The following is a 20,857-nucleotide window of genomic DNA, read 5'->3' on the forward strand; positions in this document are numbered from 1 at the left end:
GTTTGGCGCGAACCAGATTCCAGCGAAGTTAGAGCGGGGCGTCTGACTCTGAGGTACGTGTAACTTCTTTTTTGGGCATTAGCGGCCATGCTAACTGCGGCCGTGGACACAGTATCTCACTGCGCTGTCTGCCTCCCTTCTTGGGAAGAGGAATGGCTGCACCGCGCACGTCTCGGTTCCAGAGTTTCATTATCACAGCGCATTCAGAGTCAGTGTCAGGCACACAGTACAATTACCTGTACGATACCAACGAGCTGACGCGGGTAATTATTTCATAGTCTCCTCTCCTGGGGCCCACATGTATTACAGCGAAGTCCTCGTAAGTTTCACTTACGACGAAAAGGCAAAACGTGGATACGACCAACATTCTTTTCAGATCTATCACACTCTGCATACACACGGCTGCACGCTATTCCTCGTGATAAATCACACCGCGACGAGAAAAGCTTGAATGTGGTGAGCACGCCTCCTTTCCCTCCTTCAGCGTGCCCGAACGTAACCATATATGGTCAATGCAAATCAGTACGTGCATATTAAGTAGCCATGTGCTACTGCGATTTTTGTACTGACGTCAGCGTAAGACGGTGAACACCACAGACGGAGAGAGCATGGAGGAAGATGAATTTCTCTCGAAGTCAGATACACAGCAATATCAGGAAATATCAGTCAGAAAATCTTGCATTGATTTAGGCTACATTTTGTGATGAAGTGGGCCTCAGCAAATTTAGGCATCTTTATTTATTTAGACTATTTTCTGCAGTCACTATAGAAAAAAAACAGAATGAAAACACTACACTCCCAAATCCAGATAAGGGAGCAGAGAGAAGAAGAATCGTAATCAGACCCTTTATCCCAAAAAATATTTTTTTAAGATGTTAAAACAATATAAAGGGTTTCCACTTTGCTTCCCTTTCACCTACTCACATCCTGGTGCTCTCTTTTCTTCATCAGCTTCAAACACACACCTCGTTAACTCAGGTGAGAGAATAAGGGTAGGCTACAGTCTCAGTAGCCTGATGACAGATCACAGATCACGGGAAATAGTGTAAATAACCTGTTGTTGAAATGTTGTTCAGTAAATTGTTCAAAATATTGTGAGAGAGTGAGTTTTTGGTTTTGTTTCTGAATCATATTGAAAATATTTCTGATATGCCTTTGTAAGTTCTTATTTATCAGCGTATATTCATGTCCATGGTCCCAAACTGCGCTTACTGTAAGGGCGATACATCGCGCTTAAAAACGTACACACACATTAAAACCGCCGAGGGTCAGAGACTCCCCCACCACAGTCTCCTAAAATCCTGTGGGAAACACTGAGGGCTATACATTTAGTTCAGTTTAGTACAGGCGCCTCTTGCAACAGGTTGGCCTAGTGCCACTGAAAGATAAGTATAAATAGTGTGAGCTCCCAGTTTCCACCTGGAAGCCCTCCTCAGCAGCTTGAAAAACATGCACAGCGCTCCTGGACACATCTGAAAGCTCATTTGAGGGACTATATGTAACCCCTAATTCACACGTAAAACATGATCGACGCACAGCCTGGCGCCACGCACTACGCTGTACTTAGAAACCACTCTGAACAATCATTGCATTCAAACAGCACACGCTGCGGTACGCTGGCGCCACGATCACCGCTGTTACGCTGCGAGTCTATCTTCGCTGGAGTGTGCTGCAGAAATGTGTGAATCTCTGTTTTATTGCTCCTAAATGTAGATGATTAGACTTGTATGATGAGTCGGAGCTTTAGTCTAATAGTTGCTCTATAAATCCAGAGATGTGGAGAGAGGATGCAAAGCTTTGCTGCAGATTGCGGTAAAGAGCGAGTTCAGCTAACACACATTATGGTCATGTCGGCAGCTAAATACAAAGTGAACTACCTTTCCTTTTTGAAGTCTTCAGAGCACAAGTAAGATTGCGGCGCTAAAGACAGTAAGATTACTGCTTCGCAAACTTAATCACGCATGCACATCAAAATCAACATTTCTGATGGCTAAATAAATATAGGGGGTAGGACTTAATAAGAACTCATTATTCAGTTTTCAGTCAGAAACATGAGAAATATTAAGTGTTTTACAGGAGTAGGAAGGTGCCACATCGAATAACCAGAGGTCCCCATGCAGTATTCATCCCAATCTGCAAAACTAATTATTTGGTTTTATGAAACTACCAAACACTGGTAACACATTCACACACAATCAAAACAAACAAACAAAAAATATTGAGACATACCGTGATACCATCAAAATCTTAAGAAATACTCCAATATCGTGTTTTTCCATGCCGCCCAGCCCTGGTATCCAGTCATTTTAAAATAAAGCTCCATGATCTGGCTGCCGATCGTAAATCTCAAAGTTAATCTGGGAGGTGGAAAACTTCATAATTCAACATAAAACAATACACCCTTTTATAAGGACATGAACAGAAAGGAGAAGGCAGGAACTGAGGCTGCTGAAGTTTTGGGGCCAGGTGAGTTAGTTATACAAATTAGTTACCATGAAAGTACGTTGTCATGGGTGAGATTCCTGCAGGAAAATGTGGTTCTCCTGTGATCATGAGTACCCAGCTGCTATGCATGGTGCAGCATGGTGCACTGTTAGGACACATCCAGTATGAATTGGCGACCTAAAACCGTGGCTCTGCACAGCACAGCGCTCATCCTCTATGTATGAATTAGGGGTAAGAAGGCTAACACCCAGATATACATGGCTGCGCATTAAACACTTTATCCTGCAGGTAAGTGTTAACAGCAGGTGAGAGAGCATGTTGATGATAATGTCATTGACTTGGTTTGGTGCAGCCTTTATTCATGGATCCTGCAGTAAAATAAAGAACCTGCAGGGGAGGATGGTGGGTTACAGAATCAGATGTGCCCCTTTAGTATTGGCCAATCTGGTTTTTATCATCTTTGGTCTAAGGAAGAAACTCCAGAGTGTGTGCAAAGAGCAAAAGCAGGGAAGACGAAGACCACTACAATGTCGAGCCATCAGCAGTGATCTGACCAATGTCTGTTCAACCCTGCAAAGAAACATCTTCATGCAAGAGCCAACCAAAACCTCTTACTCTCTGCAGTTTAGTTATCGATCTATTAAATACCTGGCTACCTGGACTACATCAGAAAAGATCAGCTCTACTCACTGTTCCTCCTAAGGATGAACCTGACTATGCTGGACTTGAACTTCTTTAAAAATCTTCCCTCACAGGATTATTCAAGAAAACTTCAAACCCCTGAATAAAAGGTACATAACAAGAAATGTGGTGACTTTTGGAGGTCTTTCACTGAAGTAAGCCAGAGTGACGCAGCTGTGTGCCTCATGTTGAACTAAGACCCAGGAAGATGAATGAACCCTATACTGAAGAATGAAACCGACCAAGCACTGACTGACCTAGAGGCTGTCTTTCTTTGAAGTGGATGGAAACAGAGGTCTTGACTGGCAGCTATTATGATCACTAATGGCTTAAAAAAAATTATCGAAGGTTGATTCTGAGAAGCACATCTTGCCTCTCACCATGAGTCAATGATTGACTATGATTGATAAAGTGGTTCCATGATCTTCTGCAGGATGTTGCTGCTCCAATCTGTTGTTTTCTTGCTCGTATGCTGTTTTTCACTCCAAACACAGGCTGAAATGTTCTGTCTCTGCACCACCCTTAGGCTAAACATGGAACATATGCTGGACTTGGTTAGGACACCTTTAATAAAGGCAGTGTCTGCCACCACTGATCCCATCCGATATTCTGACACAGCTCAGTGTTGGAAGGTCAAAACAGCTCTGTTTTAATGGCTCAGCTGCATGCCTAAACAGAAGAACACAACTCTAAATCCAACAGCATCTCCACAGCTCGGACTAAAACTGACTGAAACAAGCAATGAGTAGTTTGTGTTGGAGAAGTTGTGGCTTTGGACAATATTCAGTGTGTGTGGCTCTCCCACTGTGCTTGTTTCCGGTGAAGTAATGGGTGTGCTACAGTCATATTGTTGTTGATAACACTGTTAGACCTGTGCACAGACACCACTGACCAGGGGAATGAACTAATCTAGGATCTAAAACCTTACATTGAGTATACCTCTATGTTTGTTCACACACTGAAGAAAGAATAACTCAACATCCCTAAATCAGGGTGGACTCTCAAACAGGACAGCCTGCTCTTCTGTGAGCAGACTCTGACTGATGAAAGCACGAGGAAACAAAGCTTCTCTTTAAGAACTGACTAAAAAGCTAAATGTCATGAATAGTGAGTCCAACCAGGGCTTGACATTAACACCCGCCAATCTGCCAAATGCGGACCCTGGTGTTTTAGAAAACTCTTACTTCAGCATCTGAAATAGTTTGTTATGTTTTAGCTGCTGTCTCTTTGAGGCCCCCTGCTCCACAAACACCCTCCCCTCTGATTGGCCAGTCCTCCAGAGTCGAGTCTGGGTCAAAGCTATGGGCAGACCTTGGTGTTTGAGGCCCACTCCTCAAACATGTCATGAACCAGTTATGAGGTCCTTATCTGATGTCCTCATCATTTCAACAAGTCTCGTGAAGATCTGGGTCCAGTTGTTCAAATTTTTAACCCAGATCATAATAATCTGGATTTAGAAATCCCATTTGTTATAATCCAGGCTCAGGTGATTTGTCTTAGTTTGATGCTGATTTTCAAAGAAACTTTGGATTGAATCACCCTGATCCAGATAGATAGTCTTTAAGATAAAGAAACCTGGATAAGTGCTCTAAATGGGACAACATATCGCAGTGTGGGCTACCAGCTCTGAAAAGAACAAAAGGTAGAAGAGTCAACCATGGCTCACATTTTTTTTCCTGAAATACACCTTAAAATTCTGCCCCTCTTTTGGAGTCAGGATAGTCTCAGTTTTCCAAATCCTGCAGAAAGGTAGGGATGGGTACCTTTCACATTTGAAACGATACGGTACTGATGCCCGGTACCTGGCAATCGGTCCTGGTACTCAACGGTACCACTTTTCGGTACTTTTTGGTGTTTATGTGGTAAAAAAGTATTCGTTTGTTTAATAATAAAATATTTCATTTTTCAAATTAATATAATTATTCTACAATATATAACCTTGCAATGCTGTGTTCATGTCCAGCAGGAAAAATCACCTACTCTTCCACTCCCTCACGGTCACAAAGATGCATTTAGGTACCTAAACATGGTACCTTTTGGTTTTACGTGAATCGGTACCCGGTACTTTTGACAGAATTCAGTCGGTACCTATAAAAGTACCCAATTTGGTACCCATCCCTACAGAAAGGTGTGAACAAAATAAAGTGAATGTTTGATCCAGATTAAAACTGGGATTGTGTTACGTGATCTAGTCTGATTTGAAAATCCTTCTTTCCCTTTGAACAACACATTCTCAAAATCTGATCAGATTACCTTTCAACACCTGGCTCCTGGTGATACTTTTTGAAAATGTGTACATTTCGTCTGAACATGCAGCGCTGTTACTTTAAATCTATGTTTCAGATACAGGAAAGCAGAATACCCCCTCTTTAACTGTCTGCAGCTTTGTCCCTTCACAGAATGACACACATCAATTATATCAACAACTCCCAGAAAGCTCTCTCCACGAGTCAAAAGTAACACACACCTCAGATTGAAAAAAGGAAAATCTCACAGACATCCTTTGTGTCTGAGCTTCTGTCTACGAGCCAAGCATACAGGTGCAGCTAGGAGACTGATGTCAGCATGCAAGCACATCAGTGAAGCAGCAGAGCTCTGTCTGTGATTGACCGAGTTTCTTCAGACTAGAGGATGAAACTGAACGAAAGAAATGAACTACAGCACTTTCTAAATGGATGGTAACTCTCTGCAGGAACATAGAGGTGGATTCAGGGCAAAGGGACTTTCCTCAGGTTGGCACGTTTTGACCAGGGGAGCCACCTGAACACAGGGATTTCTGTTCGTTCAGTTTGTTCATTCAGTTACTAGAATAACTGTTATAGCGATAGTGGCTGACTCTTCAGTATTTCTGTTAATCTCTCTTTTCTTTTAACAGCACCCAACGTCAGCTGTCAGGTCTTCTGTTTGACTTAAACAGAAGACACACTTCGTACATGCACCCCTGAATAGGTCTTCATGTGTGAAACTGTTATCCTCTAAATGAGAGCAGATAAACCTTGGATTTGACGGAAGGAGCACTTTGAACCCCGGTGGTTCCAGAAGTTGGGCTGTGGAGCCCTAGGGGACTGTGAAACACTGAGAGGGGTGTCACAGTTTCATCTTTCATCCATTATTGTAAAAAAAAAAATAAACAAACAGGAGTAGAGGTTGATTGGATATAAAATCATGCAAACATGAAATATTCAATCTGTTTCCCACATTTCTTTGTTGATGACCTCTGAGAGGACTAAACCAGGGTGACGGTGTTCTCTTTGAAAGCTGATTCATTTAGGAAACAGCAGTATGTGCACATAGGTAGTCTCATGTCATACTGATCAGCTTAATTATGTGTCTTAGGCCTGGGCGATAAAACAACAAAGGAATATATAGTGACACAACTTTTCTTGATAGAAGTATGAGACATGGTCGATAGAATTTCGATAGAATTTGTTTGTTGATGTTTTGACAGACGTATGATTAGCCAGTCATATCTGGAAGGAGGAGATGAAGTATAGTCATGCAGCGTTCGCAAAGTGATTTATCAAACCTGAAACAGTTAGCCGTCACTGTTTTTACACCTATGTCTAGCACGTTAGAAAGGCAGGCACAAACTCGCACAGAGTGACACTCAAAAAGTTGAGGTCATTGTGGTGCAGAGGTGCAATGGAAGACAAGGGAGAGGGAATCTTCTGTGTGCATATCAACACAGTTGGACAGTCAGAAATAAAAATTATTGTCTGTCCAACATCTAAGCTTTGATGTTTTAACTTTGTGTTTTCGCTGGCTGCCCGGTCTACACCCGTGCGTAAGGAACGTTCATCTCCTGCACCCTCTGGAGAGCACAAGAGATGAACCTCCCTCTTCCTTTACCGGTGGCTCAGTTGAAGGACCACTGCCACTGCATGACCTCCAGACTGTTGCCAGGGCATCTATGATCAGTGTCAGCCCAGACACAGCACCGACCAGCTGCTTCGTGTGCGCAGTGATGGCCCGAGTGTCACGGTGGGGGTCGCACCCCACATTGGACACAGCTCTCACCTCCTGTGCATCAGCCTGTGACCCAACTGATTGTCTGATTTCTCCACCTCCATGGCTTCAAAACTTCGTTTTCCCCTTACAGCCACTTTGCTCTCCACACTCTCCATGGTGACAGCAGGTAGCACGTGCTAAATCCTCATTTAAAGAGGGCAGTTTGCTCCTGGTAGAAACTGCACACGCAGTCTGAGTAAACCACCTGCAGCACGCCTACTGATAATAAAGTAAAGTAGATATACCTGTTTTATTTGTCTAAAGCTGTCGCATAATGTTGTTCAGTACATCTGTCACATTCAACCTCTGACAAAAAACAGACCAAGAGGCTACGTGTCTTGTATATATATATATATATATATATATATATATATATATATATTATATATATATATATATATATATATATATATATATAAATATATATATATATATATATATATATATATATATATATATATATATATATATATATATATAAATATATATATAAATATGTTAGGGGTGCAATTATCCTATCACATCGATGGAATGTCAAGACATAGATCAACATCGTGATCATGCACTCAGCGTATGAGACACACATTTGAACCTTTTCACTCTCTGACACGCCACGCCTGATATTTCCCCTGCTGTAAGATGTACTGTTTAGCGCCCACCGAGTCACACCGCTGTAGGTGAACGTGTAGCAAGATGCTGTTAGCATCACAGAGCTAAAAGGGAGCCAGACATATCGGCCAATCATAAAATAGCTCTCCTGTATCCGGGTAAGATACAGTCGACCTGACTGCAGAGGATGCAGGCTGCACACACAACAATAGTGCATCATCACACGACTGCAGTGAGTTATCTCATAATTTGATTTTGTAACGCACTAATTCATGAAATTTCAAAAAGTTAAAAAGTAAAACAGCGAGAGCTTAGTGTCATTCCTCCTCCACATCGACTATTACACAGTGAAACAAAGTCTGATCACACTGACATACAAACTGTGGTTATCAGGCATCACGGTAAAAAAAAAAAAACTATCAATGTTAAGTTCGTTGAGTTGATAGTTCTAATTTTGAACAATAGAAATGTTTGGGTTTAATTCAAATCAAAGCTTCACATTTTTGGTTTAATAGAAAATGGTCAAATGTTGGAGGTCAATAAAAAAGATGATGTAATCAGTAATTTTTAATTATAGTGTTGCATCATTACTTGATATAATAACCAAACATTACAGTTTAACAGTCAGACCCATAAGGTAATTGTGTGGGGCAAAAAAGCACCTTACCTGAATTTAACCAGTTTTAGTTTTAAAGCATAATTAGATCATACAGATGGCTATAATCCTCTACAAACTGTCATACCCAAAGGTCAGCACATCGTTCCACATTTAAGTAATAAAACTATCAAAATTCTTTTGTATTTCTTGCCTCAGGTGAAATGTTGCTGATTGTGTTCAGTGAGGACATAATATCGCTTTAAATCGATCGAAGGCCCCTGAATCGTATAGTATCGTATTGTGACAGACTTTGTGATATCGGCAAATATCATATTGTTGTCCAAAGAATCGATATCCTTTCGTATCGTCATGAAACTGGTGATTTACACCCCTAATATATATATATATATATATATATATATATACATATATATATATATATATATATATATATATATATATATATATATATATATATATATATATATATATATATATATATATATATACTTTTTTTCTTTTTTAATCTGTTGCTGGATCGGATTGGCCTATGAGTGTATTCCCTCAGCAGGAGGTCACCGTTCTCCAACACCAAATCCTTTGGGGGCCACTGGCTGAGAGGTTCAGAAGACCCTAACCTGTTTCACTGTTGAAAAGCAGAATGGTGCAGCTTTTTTTGATTTCAGTGCATTCATTTCATTTACACATCAGAATACCGTTGACTTTGCTGCTGGGGGCTTATAAACCTTTTTTAAGAAGCTAAAACTGAACTGTAATCGAAGATTAATTCGCTAACAATTGACAGTTTCTCTCTCATTTTCAAGGCCTACAAACATTGCAAGCGCACATTTCTGATAATTCTAATTACAATTTAAATACAAACCAAAGCTTAATAGGTGTAGGAAAACTTCATGATCTTTTTCCCCAGCTCTTGGTCTGTTATCAAATGAAGAGGCTAATAATCGTCGTAGCACTGAGAGCACACAGCAGCAGTTATTCACATATAAGAGCCTTTAAATCGTACTTACAGCTCTCTCTTTCTCGATGGTCTCCCTCAATCAGAACCTTGACTTTCTTAAAAAACAGCACAGGTCAAACACACTGGAGTCAAGGTGGTCAACTCGAGCAATGGGATCTATAAAATCCACAGACTGCGTGGCCTAGCCTCTCATGTAGGCCATGCAGCAGCAGCAGCAGCAGCAGCGTGAGCTGCACGCCGCCTCCTATGTCTTTAAGACATCCTCTGTGCACATGCTGTTACCAGGGCAACTAGTGAACAACTGCTTCTGAGGCAATTTCCAGTCTAATAATAACTAATCGCACTGAATGAAACGTCCTCACAAAGATGCTTCTGCCCTTTCCCAAAAGAATCTGGGGCAGGTTTGAGTCAGAGGGACAGTGTGGTCGTTTAAGAGATATTTCACTTACACACACACACACACACACACACACACACACACACACACACACACACACACACACACACACACACACACACACACACACACACATAGCTGGCTCTCTGTGCACAGCTGCAGACATAATGTAAAGGAGATGTGTTGTGCAGCTCATTCAGATGTGCCTTTCTTTCACATTATTGGATTGCAATGCAGCACCATCTTCACAGGGTCTGGTTACCATGGAGACAGCACTGACAGTGTAATATGTTAAAATATGCTAATATGAGAAACAACTGAAGGTGGGGGGTGGGTGAAGATGGGGGTGTATGCAGGTGTGATCATCAGCTGTTTCAGGATGTAAAATCCTCTCACCATGGCGCGTATGGGTGGAACAGTGAGTGTGTGCATGTGTGTGTGATCAGCACCATCTTAATGCAAAGGTTAGCACACTACTGCCCTCCCTGTGAGAGCATCTTCTCCTCGAACACACACAGACACACACACACACACACACACACACACACACACACACACACACACACACACACACACACACACACACACCTTTCTCTTTCTTAAGGGAGAAAAATCAGCCCCTTTTCTAGACAGCATTTTACAGCATGGCTTGGACATGTCGAGATGGAGAGAGGGGAGGAGGGGAGGAGAGGGAGGGAGGATCTGTTGATATGTAATGACAATGACGCCTTTTGGAGAGAGGAAAAAAGAACAGCTGATGCATTCACACGAATCCGCACAAAAACACACCGTCTGCGGTAGCTTTAACGTCAGCGAAGTGAAGGGAGGTTGTCGGACTTACCATGTCGGGGTTTAGCCGTGCTAAAATGGCGAAGGTGGACAGTCTGTCACACACGCATTTGGTTCTGAACGAGTCGACTAGCACGGCTTTGCAGCCCCTGGCAGACCAGGATCCCAGCAGAGAGGAGCTGCACAGGAGAAAACACACACACGCACACACACACGCACACACACAGCACACACACACGACCACAGACACACACACACGCACGCACACAGAAGCGATGCGGTGAATACAAAGGCAGCCCCAGAAAAGCAGAAAAAAGCGGTTTAAATCCAACACAGGCTATTTAGTCCACTTTACATCTCCGCCGAGCGCACGAGCCGCAGAGAGAGCAGTGCACGCGGTGATGAAGAGGCTGCAAGGCGGCGTGCTGCAGCTCTGAGCCCGGACACATTAGAGCAGCACACAGCCTCCACAACCACACACTCTCTATTCATACATCACAGTTATTACTATTATTTCATACTTTTATTATTATTATTATTATTATTATTATTATTATTATTATTATTATTATTATTATTGTTAGTATTATGTAGTGGTAGTACGATATACTAAGTAAGGAGGAAAATAAAAACAACCACAACATAGTTAATGTGTACAAAAAATATCTACTTCAAATCATTTGTGTAATTTTCTTAATTGGCAAATCTCTCATAATGTATTTTATATTTTTCTCATAAATTAAATTTAAGACAGTGATGCAGCACTAACGGATGCTAGGAATGGCAGACTTTAAACACTGTATTGTAGTCCACATTTTAAGGCCACATTTTTTTAATCACTGAGTTATTAGCAGTTAGTTTATTGGTAAAGCTAATGGTGCAAATAATACACTTGAGCCAAGCTGGACTAAAGCATGACTTCTGAAGCTTGATTCAACACCTATGCTGTAAGTATGACCAATCCATTTGGTTGTAACACATGATCCAGAGACTCTGATGATTTCAGCCTGTTTTTAGTTGATGATCAGTAAAACCCAATGTGTGTCATAAACTTCAGACTGATGGATCTGCCAAGCCTTCTGAAAACAAAACATCCAACATTATTCAGCTCATTCAGTCCCATCCGTCATGCTCATGGTGACTCTATGCTGCTCCAAATCAACCTGAGTCGGTCATACAACCACAGATGTCCATGATTTCTACTCCTGCTTTAAAATTAAGTGCCTAATCTTTTTATTTGTGAAAGTATTTGTAACTCTCCAGTTTGAAAACAGACACTTCCTGTGAGGACAGCATGTCAACCACACTGTCTGACACCATGCAGCAACATCCTGAAACATGTCTCATTCAGAACATCAACAATAGAGGCATAACTGTGTGGATTACTACGGCTGGTAATGCATACAGGCTAACAAATCAACACCATCTGACCACTGCTTTATTTCAGAGTGCTATTAACTGTGCTTTTTATCACACTCTTAAGTGTCCTCAGTGGTTTAAAATGTATTATTATTATTATTATTATTATTATTATTATTATTATTATTATTATTATTACCATTGTTATTATTATTGTTGTTATTATTTTTATTATTATTATTTTATAAATGGATTGAGACCAGTGAAGCCGTCAGACTGCCTGCTTGGAAAATGTGTAAGAAAAAAAAAAATGCTTTCCTCAGAATGACTCTAACCAAATGAGTTTTTTTAATACATCCTTCAGCCACAGGAAATAGTTAAGTGTTGCTGTGACCCTGGAAGTCTTCAGATGGTGCAATAGGAATGAAATGTTCAAAATACTTTTTAAAAGTTGGATAACTGCAGCTAGAAGAGCAAATTCGGCAGGGTTGTATTTTGACCTTAAACAACATAGACTCCAAAGATTAAAAATAATGGGCGTATGTTTTAAATGAAAAACCTGCAATGTTTGTATTTCTCAAAGTGTAAAAATAAAAGCAGTGTGTGTGTGTGTGTGTGTATGTGTGACTTTATCTGGTCAGCAACAGGTCAGCAGCAGGTGTACAGGTTTTACGCTTGGTAAATCTTTTGTTGCTGAATAAATGAAAGCAGTTGTACAGAGTACTGCAGCAGGATTTGGTAATTTGCCTCATTTTGTGATTAAATAGAAATACTGAGCTCCTGACACAAACCGGTCTTACATTACTCTGCTTCAGTGCATGCAGAAACTAAGCAAATAAGTCACATTAATGTAAAAGGGGCAGAGTGTTATGAATTCATAACAGGTGTCAACAGGCGTCAGACTTAAATTATCCGCAAACACATTCACATCCGCTTGAGTGAAATGAATTTGCATGGACTTGATAGAGCAGCTCACTGGTTCTGACTTTAAGTTGGAGTCTGAATTAATTTGTCAAGCTCTGACAATGACAGACACTTGAACTGTCAATCATCACGCTGCCTTTATGGTTAGATGCTCAGAATTCACATACATTGCTCAAACCAAGGATGAAGTAGAACACAAGTTCAACTTTATGATGACTTGAGAGAATGACCGCAGTGGCTTGAGAGCGTCAGGCTGTATCATATCAAAATAGCACATCATCACTGTGGTGGTGATGTATCCTCCTCAACACATTACAGTCTGTATGATTAACCTGCAAATACAGTGTTTAATGTGTGCACAACTTTTATGTTTAACATCAAATTCCTGAGCAAAAAGCTGTGTTCAGTTTATGAGAGGAAATTTGGAGCCAATATAAAAATATCCTGAGGATTTGACAATATTCTGACACAACATACCCCCTTTTCACCTGTGCTCCTTTAGTGCAAGTGCTTAGTTTTTTCCAATCATGTTCTTCCAAAGAACCGGTTTGGTTTTCCATCAGCACAGAGCCACTTTGTTGCATCACTTTAAAACGTTGATACGTCACTGCAAGTTTGAGGGGGGGGGGGGGGGGGGGGGGGGGGAAGCTCAGGTGAGGCTCAGGTGAATAGGATAAGTAACATAAAGCTCTTCAGCCTGTTAAATAAAAAACAAGGTATAGACCTGATCTATGAGAGAGACAATGTATTACTGCTTTAATTTTGCCTCCAGTTTAAGTTTTGAATTAGGAAACTCCAACGAAACAACAGATAACTCACTCTGCAGCTTTCCTTTTTGAGAGTGACTGTTTTTCACCACTGATTGCTGGTGACAGTAGCCCGGCCCCAAGCCCCTGACTTAGTCTGTGCTTTGCACTGGCCTGGTTCTAGCACAAGCACCAGTTTGGTTGAAAAGGGGCAAAAATTGTCACAAAGCATTGAGTTAAAGATGATTTTATAGACATTTACTTGATGGCTTCTCAAATTTGAAGGCTGGTGGTGCTTTGATGTCTGTGTTTGGAGTTGATCACAGCGACACCTGTGGGCAAAATCGGTCGTGTTTTTTCCTGGATAAAGATTAAAGAAGAAGATAAAGATCCCATAATCATCATCATCTAGTGTCATAAAGATGTGACACTTACCAAGGCATGTCAAGCAAATAAACAGGGAGCATATCTTGTTTTTTAACTCTACTTTTCTTTGTTCAACACAACTTTTTTCCCAGGATGCAAAGCGACAAGTTAATATAGTTATGTGTAGTTAGGTAGAGCTATAGTTTGAAAGGTGACAACAATCAAACCTTGCTACTCAGTTTGTAGTTTCGTGTCCAGTAGATGTGCTGACTGTCTCGATGAGTGGACCAGTGTTCCTCACAGCCTGGTGCTCTAAGACATGTCTGTAACATGTCACATTAGACAATTCTAGTTATGTCCTATTAGAGCTCATCTATGCTGTAACTTGTTGCTGTCTTTGTTGTTGTTGTTGAAATTGTGCAGTGCTGTGAAAATGAATTTCCCCCTGGGGACAATAAGTCTAATCTAATGTAATGTAATGTAATCTAATCTAATCTAATCTACCAACTCCAACCTCATCAAGCAGCAGTGTTTATATTGACATCAAAATCTGGTTAAGTCTTAGTCTTTTAAATCGCACATTATTTAGTTCACGTCATATTTTAGTCATCGGAAACCTTTTAGTCTTTGTATAGTTTTAGTGGACCAAGAGTTTTAGTCTCAGTTTAGTCTTAAGTCTTTTAGTTTTAGTCTTGTTTTGGTCGACCAAATATTAAACAATTTTAGTCAGATACAATGTAAACAAGCTGACTGTTGTGAAAATGTCCTGAAAATTGTGTAAAGTTCTGCAAACTGCTCTTTGTTCTCCTCCTGTGTAACTGCTGCTGCTGCTGAAGGGCTACAGACAGAGAGGTTTACCTGTTCAGGTATGAGGCCTCACATCAGACTGTAACAGCTCTGCTATCTGTTAGTGTGGATGTTTGCTGTTCTCACAGTGTTAAGTCAGTGAAGACAACAGGAAAGGCAAAGGATGAGAGTGCAGCAGCAGGGAGGGGCAGAGGTGTGTGAGTGTGTGTGTGAGCTTTTTCATTTTTTCTCTTTTTCTCCAACTTGATAGTTGACGTGGTCATGGCCGACAGTGACCAGTTTAATAAAGTGTTGTATTACAAATCTGCGTCATCCTTTCCGTGTCCAGACGGATGTTATAATACTGTTTTTGGATAATTTAACGTTATGTTTTAAGAACAAACTTGGACAGTGGTTTGCTGGCAGTGTTACATTTTCTTACATCTTGCCTTTCCTGTTTCATCCTCTCCATTCAGAATTTCTTTTTTATCCTGCAGCTCGTCTTGATGAAAAAGTTACCAAGTTTGTCACATATTGCCACATGTGGCCATCAGACGCTGGGGTCTGATACTTTTCTTCTGTTATTTCTCGCCTTCTCAGCTCCACCCTTGCTCTTCTTCCTGTCCATATTCTTGTGTTTATACCATAGACCCTCGCATGACCCTCTGACAAGCACTGCTGCACACGCATGTGCTCGGACGTGTTGTCAAGATAACAGGCGCCTGTTTAGGAGGAAAAAAAGTGAAGCTGGTGCAGGCAGCCTGGCCACAGTGTTATCAGCTTCTGTAAAACATTTCAACCCAGTGGCACTCCAGGCCTTTGTCCCTCACAGACATTTTTTGTCTCGTCATTTATTTTTATTTTTTTGACAAAAATGTCAGTTATATTTTTTTCACAGTCTTCATCATGAAGCCGGACTTTATGTGAAGTCAAGTCTTTCGTCCGTGAAAAAGGTTCGTCAACAAATATTTTTTGTCATAGACTTTGTCAATGAAGTTAGCACTGCCAAGCAGAGCTAACGTAACCTCACTCTTCATTTTATTTTTAGACTCTCAAGTCTATAAAGTCACTGCAGAATAACAGCTGACTGTGGGTTAGAATGAACATTATCACAAACAGCTTAGCCCCTGTGTTAGCTTTTAGCATGTTTTCGTCTTTAGCTCATGCTCTGTTTATCTTTCTTCTGCTCTTCTGTCCTATTACTGTCTGACAGTTAGGCTCCAGTGTCCACCATCACAACAACATTAATCACAGAAATTGTTTTCAGCAGAGAAAAACACAGATCTCTCTTTTAACTGATAAACCTTCTCTGCCAGCAGGGTTGCATGGTGGCGCAATGGTTAGCTCTGCAGCCCAACAGGCCGGTCACCAGTTCGATTCACAGCTTGGCCAGTGGGCCTTTCTGTGTGGAGTTTGCGTGTTCTCCCCGTGCATGTGTGGGTTCTCTCTGGGTACTCCAGCTTCCTCCCACAGTCCAAAAACATGCTCACCAGGTTAATTGGTCACTCTAAATTATGTGTGCGTGAATGTTTGCTCTGTGTCAGCCCTGTGATTGACTGGTGACCAGTCCAGGGTGTACCCCGCCTCTCGCCCAATGACAGCTGGGATAGGCTCTAGCCACCAGCAAACCCTGAACAGGATCAGCGGTTCAGAAAATGAATGAGTGAATGAATGCCAGCGTGGAATCACTGAAGAGACTTTGCGTCTATGTAAATAGATTTATGTTCTCAAAGGAAAATCTAACCTGACTACATGGTCTTTAGCTGCGTGTGTGCGTGTGTGCGTGCGTGTGTGTGTGTGTGTGTGTGTGTGTGTGTGTGTGTGTGTGTGTGTGTGTGTGTGTGTGTGTGTGTGTGTGTGTGTGTGTGTGTGTGTATTTGTGTATTAGCAGCAAAGGGTGACTCAGTGTTGACATTAGCACATCACCTCTAACTGAAATCCAATATATCAGGACTGGGTGCAGTTTCTGTGTACGGCTGATAGGATCAGGCGAGTGTGTGAGGCACACTGTGGCCTGCAGACGGTCTCACCCTGTCCTCTAATTGGATAATTTAGGTGCTGCTCCAGAAGCCCTGCATGGAAGATCGTCCTCTGCCAAGAACAGGCCACATGGATGAAAAGCAGGCCGCCAGAACAGCACAGAGGAAGCACAAGCTTGGTGTTCACTGGTCAGGATGACAAACATCAGGCCCTGACTGTCTGGACTGCAGCAGAATTTAGGAGCACTAATTAAAATGTGTGACACCTCACAATGTTTAGTAAACATCTGAAGTTAAACACCATTTCCAGCTTTTTCGATCACCCTTAACATTTATCATATGCGTCATGAGGCTGAGTGATAATCTGCTTTTTATGAGGTGTGCATGGATTTCATACTGGAATTATCACCATGGTTGGTATGACGCACCCTCTGAAAAATGTCAGATGATGACATCAAAGATGTCTCAGTTTTATTACAGAAACCCTGCATTACAGACTGGAAACATGTCATGATGCATTTTGGGAATTGTAGGATGCAGAATTTTGGAGACTTCACCCATATTCAAGGATTAAATGTCTATCCATTGGTCAGTAAGAACTTCAACATTGACCAGGGGAGACCTTGGGCGCTCTGTGTGATGTAGAAAGTTTTTTTTTTCCCTTTCTTTTTTTAGTGTTTTTATCAGACAGAGATGTTATACTTGTTGAGTGAACAAGAAAACAGCTCCAGTTAATGCTGCTCCTTAAAATCCAAACACTAATTTGATTTATTCTTTTCACACACACACACACACACACACACACACACACACACACACACACACACACACACACACACACACACACACACACACACACACACACACACACACACACACACACACACATTAACACAGAGTTTTGCTGTCCCTTTAGAAAGATAGGAAGCATCAGGGAAGTGTGGGGCTAATGAGGGAAGACTTTGAGAAATGAAAATTCTGGTGTCCTGTCAGGTGCAGAGCAACATTTCCCATTCATCACCATCCTGAGCTGTAAAACAGCTGGCGAGCTGTCTGCCATGTGAGTTAGGACCTATCAGCATGCTCTGAATGTAAATGCAGCACAATGAGAGCAGCCTGTTCCCTGCAGTGGGGCCTTTCCCTGACTCAGAGGGTGACAAACATCCTATCCCCTGAGCCTCACCTCCTCAGCTGTAATCACATTACAATAACTGATAGAAGCTCAAGTCCGGGGTGTTGGGCCCCAGCAGCTGATGGAGTGAGACAGACCGTCAGCTTAGCTCTGACTGGAGGAACTCGAAGAGACAGTGGAGGTGATCTGTATGATGAGAGGTGAGACCATCTTCACTCCGTGCATGATCACAGCCTCTGCTTTTGAGATTTTTACCCCACTCTGCTGCCACTGTTTAAGGTCCTGTCTCTAGTTCTTGCGCATCCCTTATCTAAATGTAGTTTCTGTTTTTAAAGCAGCCTCCTGTTGACCAATGACAGATTGGATGTTTACGTCAACATAAATAACTGCGGTAACTTTTCCACTGATATCGTCTTGTTTTTATACTGACACCTCTTCATGACGTCTCTCTGTTGGGAATTCTGCTAGAAAAGTTTGTCAGGAGTTAACAAGCAGAAGGATCTTTTTAACACATCTTTTTTTGTTGTTTGTTTGTTTTTTTTCACACATTTTTTTTTGTCCTTGTGTCTGATTCTGGAGCAGAAAAGAAGAATTCATTCAGAGGAAGAAACTCCTCACCAAATGTTCTAACTAAAGAGCAGAATGTGAATGAAGGGGCTCTGTGGTGTCAGACTGTGTGCTTTGTATCCATGTGAGCCTTTGGCAGTTGTTAGTAGGGGTGTAATGATCCATCGATATACATCGATACATCGATTGGTTAAGCAATGATCCAATCACATTGATGGAAAGTCGAAACATCGATCAACATCGTGATCTTTAATGTACGCCTTTATTCTGAAATCCCGACCGGACACGCATGTCCGTTTCCAGCCAACCGCGAGTCTTTCTGAAGTTTCCTCTCAAGCCTCACGCACTCAGCGTATGACACACATTTGAACCTTTTCACTCTCTGACACACCACACCTGATATTTCTCCTGCTGTAAAATGGACTGTTTAGCGCCCACCAAGTCACAGCGCTGTAGGTGAACGTGTAGCAAGACGCTGTTAGCATCACAGAGCTGAAAGGGAGCCAGACATATCGGCCAATCATAAAATAGCTCTCCTGTATCCGGGTAAGATACAGTCGACCTGACTGCAGAGGATGCAGGCTGCACACACAACAATAGTGCATCATCACACGACTGCAGTGAGTTATCTCATAATTTGATTTTGTAACGAATTGGTTCATGAAATTTCATAAAGTAAAAAAGTAAAACAGCGAGAGCTTAGTGTCATTCCTCCTCCACATCGACTATTACACAGTGAAACCAAGTCTGATCACACTGACATACAAACTGTGGTTATCAGGCATCACAGTAAAAAAAAAACTATCAATGTTAAGTTAGTTAAGTTGATAGTTCTAATTTTGAACAATAGAAATGTTTGGGTTTAATTAAAATCAAAGCTTCACATTTTTGGTTTGATAGAAAATGGTCAAATGTTGGAGGTCAATAATAAAGTTGATGTAATCAGTAATTTTTAATTATAGTGTTGCATCATTACTTGATATAATAACCAAACATTACAGTTTAACAGTAAGACCCATAAGGTAATTGTGGGGGCAAAAAAGCACCTTACCTGAATTTAACCAGTTTTCATTTTAAAGCATAATTAGATCATACAGATGGCTATAATCCTCTACAAACTATCATACCCAAAGGTCAGCACATCGTTCCACATTTCAGTAATAAAACTATCACAATTGTTTTGTATTTCTTTCTTGCCTCAGGTGAAATGTTGCTGATTGTGTTCAGTGAGAACATAATATCGCTTTAAATCGATCGAAGGCCCCTGAATCGTATCGTATCGTATCGTATCGTATCGTATCGTATCGTATCGTATCGTATCGTATCGTATCGTATCGTATCGTATCGTATCGTATCGTATCGTATCATGACAGACTTTGTGATATCGGCAAATATCATATCGTTGTCCAAAGAATCATTATCGTGTCGTATTGTCACGAAACTGGTGATTTACACCCCTAGTTGATAGGTGCCATAAATGTGTCATTAGAGTGTTTTAATGTGTGTGTGTCATTAATTTATGTTATATGTGTGTCATTAGTGTGTGTTTATGAGTACCAAAAAAAGCAATGAGTGGTGTCAGGATTTGAGCAGGCACCATCACAGACGGGAATCAGAGACCATGATACCATATAATCAGTGACGGTGTTTATAGACTTCTGCTCTTGTAGCTTTGCCAATAAGTCTAATATAAATGCAGTTCATCATAGTGAAGTCTTTCTGAATTGCCTCTGCTCGCTTTGGTTTGAGATCTTTGGGGAGTGTCTTGATAAGAATAAATGTTGCTTACAGCCTGTTGTCATGTAGTTTCTCATCTTGAATCACTTTCACTTTGTTTGATTAAAAACAAGTTATTCAAGAGTTACAGGCACTGCCATTTGAATTCAACTCCCTCATACCACTCCTCCTTTGCAAAGCCTCATGGGAAAGTTGGCCAACAGGACAATCGACCAAACTCAACTTTCTGTAAGAGTGATGGATTTGTGAGACATCCTGAGAGACTGCTGCCTCATTCTTCAGGGCACAAGCAGCCCGGTGTCAGAGCAGATTTAGTGATGGAGGTATTTATACAGCAGGTAGGACACAATGTAAACAGAACAAAGTAATAATGTCAGGGTGAGTGAGAGGGACTGAGACAGGGAGAAGCTGCTCAGGTTCATGTTATTGATTCCAGGAGATTGAAGCATTGTGGAAGTGAAAGCTGAGCTGCTTCACAGCTCTTATCAACATGACAAGGACGCTCTCTCAGACTCCAATTTCTCCCTGAAATATTAACTCATTAATCATCACCCCTGTCCAAGCTGGATTTTAATTTTGCACAGACCCCCCCCCCCAACACCAGCGCTGCAACCAAATACAGAGAGATTAGATTTTTGTCCTTGCTATGTTTCTGTCATTTTCCGTCCTACTCTTTTGTCTCTGGTGCCTAATGATGGCCGTGACGTCCCAGAGGTGACAGAAGGTCAACCTCATCAGAAAACCAGGAGAATTGT

At 41.3% G+C, this 20,857-nt stretch overlaps 1 protein-coding gene across 12 annotated transcripts in view; it reads right to left on the reverse strand.

Annotated features, from left to right (window-relative positions):
* The window catches only part of adgrb1a (adhesion G protein-coupled receptor B1a), a 224,402-nt gene that overhangs the window by 48,504 nt on the left and 155,041 nt on the right, over positions 1-20,857 (reverse strand). For all 12 annotated transcript variants that reach the window (XM_074684037.1, XM_074684032.1, XM_074684031.1 and 9 more), the window contains one exon: positions 10,559-10,685. In XM_074684037.1, coding sequence (XP_074540138.1) covers positions 10,559-10,685 — 127 coding nt within the window. The remainder of the gene's footprint in view (positions 1-10,558; positions 10,686-20,857) is intronic.

Source organism: Halichoeres trimaculatus, unplaced genomic scaffold (assembly GCF_033239565.1).
Source record: "Halichoeres trimaculatus isolate MK-OKI-2021-1 unplaced genomic scaffold, fHalTri1.1 fHalTri1_scaffold_12, whole genome shotgun sequence".
Taxonomy (NCBI): Eukaryota; Metazoa; Chordata; class Actinopteri; order Labriformes; family Labridae; genus Halichoeres; species Halichoeres trimaculatus.